The sequence below is a fragment of the Phodopus roborovskii genome, unplaced genomic scaffold (assembly GCF_943737965.1).
Source record: "Phodopus roborovskii unplaced genomic scaffold, PHOROB, whole genome shotgun sequence".
Taxonomy (NCBI): domain Eukaryota; kingdom Metazoa; phylum Chordata; class Mammalia; order Rodentia; family Cricetidae; genus Phodopus; species Phodopus roborovskii.
In genome coordinates, this window is record NW_026126611.1 from 9,182,634 (window position 1) to 9,193,563 (window position 10,930).

A 10,930-nucleotide genomic window follows, 5' to 3' on the forward strand; every position below is an offset into this window, starting at 1 on the left:
TCTGGGAGCCTCGAAACCCAGATGGGGAAACTCTAGGACCCTGCGCCCCTGACCCCACGCTGTCCTCACCTGAAGTTTCCTCTTCTTCCTAGAGAGGCTTCCTGTCCAGTCACTGATGCGCCGCATTCTTGCTTTGAGGGTGTCTTTCTTTGCAGCATCCTCAGTTAAGGCTTTGGACTTGCGACAGGGGAGAGTGAAGGAACTATAGTGCATGGGATCCCTGTGCTCCACCCTGGAGGGCGCATCCACATCAGAGACAAATGAGACACGGTTGCTCAGGCTGACGTGGGAGCCGATGTACTCATCGGAAGAACGGCAGGTTCCAGAGGGAGAGCGGCATTCCAGGTTGGCGTCTTTGTATGGTTCCCGGAGGGAGGAGAGGGAAGAGCTTTGGTTGAAAGGTTTTCTGGTGTCACTGGGTGGGAAGCTGGTGGGGAGGCTTGGGTCCGGGGTGCTGGGAGCCAGGAAGGAACCCTCTACCTCACTCATCTCCCCAGCGTTGCCCCATGGGGAGTCATACCAGGATGACTCGGAGCTCAGGGAGCTGCCTTTGCTGGAGCGCAGGTTAGACGGGCGCCGGCTGCCGGGGGAGTCTGCACCCGAATCCCGCCTCGCTTCTGGCACCAGGCAGGTTTCCGATGCCAACGTAGGCGAGTATCTCAGCAGCTGTACAGGTCCACTGGGGTCCTCTGAGGGCCCTTTGTGCGGGTTGCCACCGCTATGGAACTCAACTCTTAAGCACCCGTCTAGCTTTCCCAGTGTCTTGATGAGCACTCTGGGGCTCCTGCGGTCCTGGGCTGGTGGGGTGGAGCTGATGCTCTCACTTCTCCGGTAGCAAGTGAGGTGTCCATTGCAGTCCCTGGCAGTCATATGGCTCTCCCCTGACTCGTGGCCAACATAGTGGCAGCCATTCCCAGGTAAAAAAGCACCACTGTTGCCCTGGAAATCATTTCCTGGGGCATTTGCTCTGTGCTTAGAGTAGGCAGTACCCTTTGAGACTTTGCACGTGGGTCCACTGAGTCTGGTGGCATAAGGCTGGTGACTCTTAAAGTGAGAAAGGCAGCTTCGGGCTAGGGACCTGGACTTGTAGCCTGCTCCGCTATTCCCATGAGTCCATCCATGCAAAGACTTCTCATCTTTTGCATGAATGCTGCGTATTTTCAGAGAGCAAGGCTTTTGTTTAGCACTGGCCACAGTATTGCTATGATTCTTGGATCCTTGGAAGGTGTACTGACTCTCAGAGTTCCCCATTTTAACCTAAAGGACCTGAGAACAGTTGTATCAGTACGAGTCACCATCTAAGTCAAGCTGCAGTAAGACAGGGTTTTCTAAATATGATTAATAAAAATAATAAACAATAATTAATAATAGTAAACAAGGGGAACGGAGGGTGAAGGGCAAGAGTCAAAGGCTCAGGGACAAGAGTCATTTGACAAACCGGTTCCCCTGATTGTGCAAGGCTACACTGGTCACGTGGGCTACATTCCATGTTTGTGTGCTAGGCATTTCAAGCGCATTATCAGTGGCACACGGTTCCAACTCAGCATAAAACTATCAGCTGTAACTAGAGTCCCTTCAGACCCAGTGTTGGCTGATGACCCTTGAAGTAAAAATAGAGGAAAAGTCTAGACACATGGGCATACAAGCAGAGATATATCAGAGAAATTACATCTTCATTATGTAGGGATTCTTATTGAGGATGACACCTCATGTAATATGGGGAAAACATCTCAGGGTCCCTCCAGATTCCAACACCCTCACACACTCAAGTCCTTGAGTGTAGCCTTTGCACTCACCAACATAGGCCAGCCAACACATACCCTCCCATGTTCTTTTCCTCCTAGATCACACACACAACCCCTGACAACAGAAACGCCATGGACATTGGCCTCGCTCTATTTCCCACTGAATCGTTTTAGGAAAACTGTACACGTTCAGTAATGTTGTCGTTACAAATATAAATACGTATTCAGTTGACAGCCAGATGAAGCTACAGGTGCAGAACCCTTGGACCCACAGGGGCTATTGAGGTCCCTGTTCCCAAGCAACCACAGCCCTGGTAAACTCACTTTACAATGCATTGAGAGAAAAACAGGCTAGAATGTGGGCAACAGAAAAAAGGTACCGGTCTCTTTAAATTCCTTTTAAAGTTCCACTTAGCTCCAAGAGTTGAGGTAATCAAAATGCCAATTAAAATTTGCTCCAACCCTCCCCCCATCCTTTTAATCAGCACTGAACTATTATGAGCCCACGGCACTTCCTGTCAGGCTCCAAGCATTTTTAGCAGGTTTTTCAATTCTCCATTCTTGCACATTGAAGCTTGCACAGTCACGGAACAGAAATCGAATGGATGGATATCTGGTTCATGGCAGTTATCGAACACTTTCAAAACCCAGTCATGGGAGCAGAGAACCCGTTCTTTGTTACTCAATGGGTCACCGATGGGTCACACACTTTATGAGAGGCCCACAGACTTGAGCTGTCATTACCTGCAGCCTGGCTTCTGCTGGGAGGGAGGTTAATGCTCAGTAGGTTTTACATGGTCATGGGAACAAGGCACATACTTAACAAGCATGAAGGTGTGAGTCCACGAAGTTACCCTGAAAAACAAAACACAAGAAAATGTGAAAATGCCATCAAGCATATTACACTCAACTCCAAGCACAGAAAAGCAAAGTAGAGTTGGGGATACAGCTCAGTTGGTAGACTGTTTGCTTATCAGCTACAAAGCCCTGGATTTGATCCTCAGTGTGGCTCAGAACCGGGCACATCAGCACACAATACCATCATAATACATCGGCCTGTAATACCACTTCTCAGGAGGCAGAGGCAGAAGGACCAGAAATTCAAGGTTATTGTTGGCTTTGCAACAAATTTGGGGTCCTGGGCTACAAGTCTGTACTACATCAGACCCTATCTCTATAATGCATAAATAAAATAGACAGACAGATAGATAGATAACCCAATGGTTTAATATGGGTTATCCTGAAATAAAGGATTAGTGTTTAAAAATCACTTGTCAACAGTTCAACGAGCAAAGGCATCTGACGCCAGGCCTGAGTTAGGTCCCTGGAAGTTACATGGTGGAAAGAAGCGACTCCTGCAAGTTTTTTGCCAACCTCTTGGCACACATCACAGCACACATGCCCCCCCATAAATAAATAAATAAATGACAGCAACTTCATGAACTAAAACACAACACTGTCAAGATAATAAGATGGTTGTGAACTTCCTGGTCGATCAATGGTGTTTAGAGATCTAAAGAAAGCAAGAAGAACTGTCCACTCAGTGCCTGTTGCCAATTTCAGCCTTCATTGCTGCTACAGCAGGTGAGTGCTCACGTGAGTCAGGCTGGTCTGTCACCAGCTCTCAGAGTTTGCTGACAAGACTTAGGCACCCACTACCTCCCTCCACCACCACCCCCCTTGCAGAACAAGAGCAGTTCATTGTTCTCTACTTGGCCAAGCAGTAACAACAAAAGCCCCAAGTAAAATCACAGCCAAGGAATAGTCCTTGGCTAAAGTCCAAAGTTACAGAGGCTGACCTCATCTGTGAGTTTGACTTTTTCTCAAGCATGCATTGGTTCGGGCCAGAGATCAACCTCAGAAGGGCAAGGTAGCCTTGCAGGTGGGGAGGGCCGGGATGGGAAGTGCCATCTGGTGCCATTCTGCCTGACAGGAAGCCTTTCTTTTCTCACAGATATAAACAGCAAAGTGATAAAGTCAAAGGTGGCTTTTGAGTTCCTTTTCTGGAGTCTGTTTTGTAATTATATTAAAATGGGCCTAACAAGATTCCCCATTTTTGGTCCAACAACATTAGGTATCTTCATACTGTTGGGATGCCATATTCACTGTCCATCACTACAGTCTGTTTCTCCCTGCTGGACTAAAACTCTGTAGCCCACTGATGCACTGTTTACCACTCCCCAGGCCACTGGCTATTACTGCTCTACCTTCTGTCTCCATGAATGCACCTCTATGAACACCATAAAAGAGGGTCACAAAGTATTGATCTATCTGTGGCTTGCTTACTCCACATAGCAGAATGTCTATAAGTTCTTTCATGAGCGTGCCCATCAGAATCCCCTTCCCCCTTTAAGGACCAACGACATTCTGCTATGTGCGTTGAGTGTGAACACAAACGCTTTGCTGATAGACATTAGAGCTACTTCTGCCTCTTCACTGACATGGGCAGTGATGCTGTGGACATGGGTGAGCAAATACTACCTTCCCGTTGTCCTCGGTGTGTGCCCAGAATTGAACCCGCTAGATGATGTGGTCCTAATTAACCCCTTGAAGGCCTACCTGCTTCTCACAGTGGCTGTGTTATTTCCCACCCCCCACCAACTCTCTACCACAAGGCTCTAATGTCGCCACCCGTGAGTAGAGGCCATCACACTGTGGTTTTCTTCTGCATTTCCCTGAAGAGCCCTGAGGCTAAGCCTCTCTTTGTGCACTGATTGGCCCTCGTACATCTTCTCTGGATGGTTCCATCATGACCTACTAAGTCAAAGAGAAGGGAAACAAGAGGCACCAGACCCGGGTTTCTCCAAAATAAAACCACAGCCATGTCCCTTTCTTGGTTCTATCTATACAAACATGTTTTACACTAAGGTGGGGGGGGGGAGAGTCAAGGATACAAGCAAGAAATGTAATGACTTGCTTAAACTAATTAAAACTGAGGCCAGCACCTACTTAATGAGGCTGAAATACAGCCTGCTACATGACTGCCCCTGCCTTACAGTGAGCCCTTACCCTACGTATACCAAAGAAGGGACAGTAATGGGAAGATAGGCCTAATCTGACACAGGAGCAGAAGCCCCGAGCCCCATCTCTGTCAAGTCCACACCCCGAGCCCTTAGTCTATCCCTGGAAGCACACTGTCTGTTTAAACACAGGGAGGTAAAAATGGCCACAGAAGCTCCCAGCTATGGCCTCTTAGACCTTCACCATCTCTGAAGGGAGAGAGCCTCTATTTGATACTTTCGTCATCCAGGGGTGACCTGAAGAAGATGGGCTCCTGTACCTTTCTTCTTGGCCCTTCTAATTCATCAGCGCCCAACAGGGTACTCCAGAGCCACACAAAGCCCTTCCAGTGTAAGGCCAGCTGTTAGATGCTCCTGGATGATGGGGGGGGGGGCGCTCAGAACGAGCAAACACAAAAACAACGAACGGAGGGAAACATCGAAGTTTGAACTTTGAATTTAAACGTTTTATTGGCAGCACTGTGGTTATATGGAAATCTTTTAGGGGAGGGCAAAACAACTGATTACAAACAACACATAAGCCCCAACTGTCTTGTGTCCTATGGTCAGTAAGAATTCCTGGTTTAGCAATCATCTTTGACTTTTCAACTTGTAATCCTGCCCTCAGAAATCACCTTATCATCTTATTTTCTACGAAATAAGGTTCACTGGGCTGGAGAGATGCCTCAGTGCAGTTAAGGGCACTCACTGCCTTTCCAGGGGCCTGGAGTTCTGTTCCCAGCACCTTATTAGGGCAGCTCACAGCTGTCCGTCTCTCCAGCTACAGTGGGCCCAATACCTCTGGCCTCCGCAGGTACCTGCACTCAAATGCACATACCCATAGCTACACATATGCACAATTAAAAAATAATAAAAATAAAAAATTTTAAAAGTATTACTTAAGATCTCTTTGGATAATATTGTCTTCAGAAGTCCATATACATCCACAGTGAAATAGGTACTTTTCCCCCAAAATAGCTCTCAAATGTGCCCTTAACACAGACACTTAAAATCTGTTATTAGAGCTTTTCTTTTTTAAAAAATATTTATTACTATTGTATGCATATGGGGAGGGTGTGCATGCCATGGTACACCCGTACATGTCAGAGAACAAAGCCTGTTCTCTTTTCCATCTCTACATGGGTTCAGGGATCAACCTTGGGTGGCCAGGCCTGCCCAGCAACTGCCTTTACCCACACTAAGCCATCTCGCCAGGTTCTTCTTAACAAACTATGACTTTACTTCATACCGACTCATCCACTTTTCCACTGCACAGGCAAGAATCCCACCTACACTTGGGTAGAGCCTCTGTGCTAACAGGCTGTGTCTCCCTCTGCCTCTCCTGCTGCCCAAGGCATTACTAAGGGAGGGAGGGAGGAAAGAAGGGAGGGAGAGAGGGAAAGGAAGGAGAGGGGAGGAGAACCTTGACTACCACAAGCATGACCTTAAGCCCCTGGTCCTCGAGCCCCACCTCCCAAAGGCTGGGATTACAGGAGTGCACCACCAGGCCAAGCTTATGCAGTGCTAAGATCAAAGCCAGACCTTGGTACAGGCTGGGCAAGTGCTCTCCCATCTGAGCTACATACCCAGCCCCTTATTTCTAATCCTTGTGACAACTGAGGAAATCCACCAGAAGACCCTACCCTTCACTGCAACCTTATTTGACTAGAAGCCTGATCCCTAGGCACCCAGGAAGCACTCTGGGAACACCTGTGGGATGGATGAAGGCAACTTGCAGCTTAGACAGCTAATGTGGACACAGGCCTCAAGCAAGGCCACTACACATTGGCTGTGTCTGAACGGCAGACCCAGAGGCTCACAGACCATGAGGATAGGTCCTTTACTAAGACAGGATAGAACCAAAAGGAGGGGTGAAGGAAGGGGTTAGACAGGATAGAGGCAAGGGAAGGATGAAAGAAGCCAACCGCCATATGCATGTTCACAGAGGCAAAGGCTGACCAGATGTTCACCACACCTGGTCAACCCCACCCCCTGGAAAAAGGAACAGCCGTAAAAACTGCAGCAACCAGAGCCCAACAAACACCTCTGAGAAATTCATTAGCAGATGCGTAACCCCTGAGAGACACTGTGTAACTATTGTCCCTGATGACCCTGACAAAGGTATTTACTCGCCAGGCTTCGGGTATGATTTCTGTCCCAAAAGAAGAGAATAAATAAGTCAAAGATTTGGCTACTCTGTCCCCCAACTCCTCTACAAAGGCATTTGGGTCTTAAAACTCTAGTTAGGAAAGAGACTGAAATCAAAATCATAAAACAGTAACAAAAAAAAATGTCCCACAAACTTAAAGAAAAACATAGCTACAAGGCTTGGCACTTGAAAATAGTAAAAATACATGTTGGAATATACCGAGTTTCAGTAGGATACACGAAGGCATATAAGCTACAATAATATATATTAGGTACCTGATAGACAGTGAGGCCTAGAATTCATAGGGATGTAATGTAAATGGAGGCTCTGTGGAATGCACAGGGCACTAAGTATTGCACATAGCAAAGGTTGGAGGCCATACACAAAGGTTCACATAATTATCTTCATTTATTAGATAGCCATAATATTCAGATTTTTTCAAAATTAGTCACAACCCCAAGATCCTTAAAAAGAAATCCTTCATTTTCTCCAGCCCCTATTCATATGTGCCAGGCGACACCGTGAGCTAAAAGCACAAACAAAAATGGAAAGGGCTCCCTGGTTTTTAGAGTGTGATCAATTATATCAAAAATGTCAGCAAATGTGCACAACTTTACAGAGAGGCATCAGAATCGCAACAATCACTGGCAGCTACCGGAAACAAGACAGAAACACCTTTTGTGAGGAAGTTCAAGACTTACGTCATTGTCCTTTGCCTTCCGAGTGAGGTACACTGATGACCAAAGTCTCTGCTCTCAGAGAAGTACAAGGCTTGCAGCAGGAGAAAAGATAAAGAAACAAAACAAAACTAGGACTATCACATCTTGGGCTGAGTTGAGCCCAGGCGGTGGACAGGAAGAAGGCAGCAGGTAGATGGCGCTGAAGGGCTGAGGGTTGGGGGGCTGTCAGGAGGGCTGGGGTAGATAAAATGATGGGGTGAGCAGAGCTGGGGTCAGGGCTACTGCATAAAGGCAGATATATGGCTAAGCAAAGCAGTAAAATGTGACTTCGACCACAAGGAGACAACAACAGGCTCCACAGTTCCTGAGTGATTAGGAAGTTGACCTCAGAGGCTCCCCATAGCCAGAGCCAAGAGCCAGATAAGATAGGAGGAGCTCGCTGTCATTGGTCTCCACCGGGTCCGCTGACATCTTTTTATTTGGGTCAGCCAGAGATGTTTCGGCCACTCAGGAGACAAAGCTCAGAATTTGGTCTGGTTTGTGTCAGAGAACTTGGGTGAAGGCTGACTTATGCCTGGTATGGCATGTAAGATGTTGGGAGCAGTACTTATCATTTCCAGATTTCATTTCGCCCACTGGCAAACTACAGATAAAAAACAGCAGGCACACCCACCTCATAGACTAAGGAAGGGTCCGGTATGGACATTTATGTGAAACCTAAAAAAAAATATGGTTACCATCGGCTGTCAACTACTGATTTTGCGTAGTGTGATAACAAATCTAATGTCACCTATCACCTCAGATCTGTCACTGATTTATGAATCATAAAGCCTTCTCTACATTTACATAAAAATTCATAATTGTCTAAGTTGCACTATTAGTATGTCTCATTTTTGTCAAGTCCCCCCCAAAAATCACAGCATACGAAACAACATAATTTACGAGAGGTGTCAAATGCCCAAAACCATGGCCCAAGCTGCACACTCGAACGCTTATATCCTTGTCAAGGAAAAGGTGAAAAAACAATTCCAATAACTCCCTGAACAACCATTAGTACCTCAAAGCAGTCATTGCGAACCAGGATGACTGCTCTCTAGATAGCACTTAGCAAGATTAAAGATGCTAATGGAGCCTATAGCCCCCGAGGACACACCCCTAAGAGACTGACATCATGCTGCTGGCATGTAGCAGCAATGCCAGAGAGGTCACTAACATCAGACAACACACCAGCTCCCCACAATAAATGTCTAGCTCAGTGTGCCCATAGTGCTTAAGATGAACGAAAACCATTCTTAATATTTTACTATTCTATGTGTGACTACAAGCCCACAGGAAAGGGGCACGTACGGGTACAACAATAGCATTCAGCTCTATGAAGGAATGTAAACTCAGTCAATGCTGCCCAAACCTCCTCCCATCATCTTTTGCCAATGAACCACGGAGGCTCTAATTCCAAGTCGACTTGAACTCAGTGGGGGTAAACAGGCAGGCAAAGGAACATCTGGTCTCCGTAGGAATCTGTAATCTTTACAAACGGAGTGGGCGGGGAAACACGCTGCTGCCCAAGGCCTCTAAGCTGAGAAGCTCTATTGGGTCCCAGCAGTCCTCTTTTGGTGCAGTGGGGGCCCATTAAGAGATGAAAGGGTTAGCCACTGGGCAGCACTGAATGCCCAAGGAGCCTGAGCTCAGTGGACAAGCATGGCTGACATTCAACGGGGGAGAAAGTCATAAATTCCACAAGGACAATGACCCAGCTCTGGGGCACAGTTCATCACCTTAGTTAAGCCCATTCGTCATATGGGGGAGGTCACAGAACTCACACCTGCTTTGTGAGAAACACTAGTATCCGAGGTGTTCATTCCACACAGACTCGCTGTTCACACTAGGGTCTCATGGTGGATCATGAAATTCCCGTAATGAGTCAACCTCAGCAAAGAGTAGAGAGAAAAGGAGATTTAAAAACTGGCAGATATATCCCAGTAAATGTAAAACCGCTATCTGCATCAATGTGTCTGGATACTTGTTGATATACTGGGTTCTGCAACAATGTGTCTGGATACTTGTTGATATACTGGGTTCTGCAACAATGTGTCTGGATACTTGTTGATATACTGGGTTCTGCAACAATGTGTCTGGATACTTGTTGATATACTGGGTTCTGCAACAATGTGTCTGGGTACTTGTTTATATAATGGGTTATGAAGCATAGCTAAGTCTTTGACTAGTAGTCCCCAAAACCTTTATTTAAAAAACAAAAAAACTATGACATAGCCACAAGTGGTGGCCATACCTTTAGCCCAGCACTTAGGAAGCAGATGCAGGAGGATCTCTGTGAGTTCAAAGCGAGTCTGGTCTACATAGTGAGTTCCAGGACAGTCAGGGCTACACAAAGAGACCCTGTCTCAAAAAGGAAAAAAAAGTTAAAAAGAATAATAGGAGGGGAAAAAAGAATAAAGTGGGGGAGAAACCTATGTCCTAAAACCTTAAATATTTTCCATATCATTTACATATATTTGTTGCAATAAAGCACCCAAATAATTATCAAAAACAGAGGGATTATTTTACTCGTGATTTCAAAGGGTCTGTGTTGCTTGGATACCTGTGGCTGGGCCTCTAGCAAGGGAGTACATATATGGTGGTGGTAGGAGTGTGTGGTGGAGCCTCACTCTGCACTCTATGATGGGCAGGAAGCAGAGGCACACAAGAACCAGGCAGAGGGGAGGGGTCCTATAATCTCCCAGTAATCTATTCAAAATGGGCCAGCATCCCCATGGTCTATCCCTGGGAAGCCCGCCGATGGAGCCCCACGGGTGTGTGCTACTGAACTCCCAGCTGCTTCTTAAAGTGACCACCACATGGTCCCTAGAAGACAAGACTTAGGGTCAACCAAAGTCAACGGTCTCCAAAAAACTCAGGAAATCATCATCCAAGGTCAACACCTGGGCTGCAGCTAGGAGCCAGACAAGAAAGGGACCGTCCTGTCCTGTGGCTTCCTGATTCCATACATGACTGAAGCAGCAACTGAGGAAGGAAAAACTGATTCCAGCTTGTTCAGGCCACGGTGGAAAAGTGGCAGTGCCTGAGTGTCAGTGACAGATCTGGAAAGGAAGAGGCCAAGAGAATGAAGCACAGGGAAAGAGGCAGTCAAGTGTCCATCACCCCAACCCCAGAGACCCAGGAAGTGGTCCGTTTAGAGACACTTGGGATCCCACTACAGGCTGGCACTGACAGGAAAAGATGCGTGCTCGGTCTTGACAGAAATTTTGGGGAACTGACAGGAAATAAATTGCTCCCCCACCTGTAAGTCAGTGGGAATGGTCTGGAGACACCCCAGGACTCCTGCCAAGTGCCTCAAGG

The 10,930-nt window shown here is 46.9% G+C and overlaps 1 protein-coding gene across 1 annotated transcript in view; it reads right to left on the reverse strand.

Moving 5' to 3' along the window:
* The window catches only part of Tiam2 (TIAM Rac1 associated GEF 2), a 95,641-nt gene extending 94,378 nt beyond the window's left edge, over positions 1–1,263 (reverse strand). The window contains exon 1 of the mRNA XM_051205991.1: positions 70–1,263. Within this exon, the coding sequence (XP_051061948.1) occupies positions 70–1,251 (1,182 nt within the window). The 5' untranslated portion in view covers positions 1,252–1,263. The remainder of the gene's footprint in view (positions 1–69) is intronic.
* Between the last annotated feature and the right edge of the window lie 9,667 nt (positions 1,264–10,930).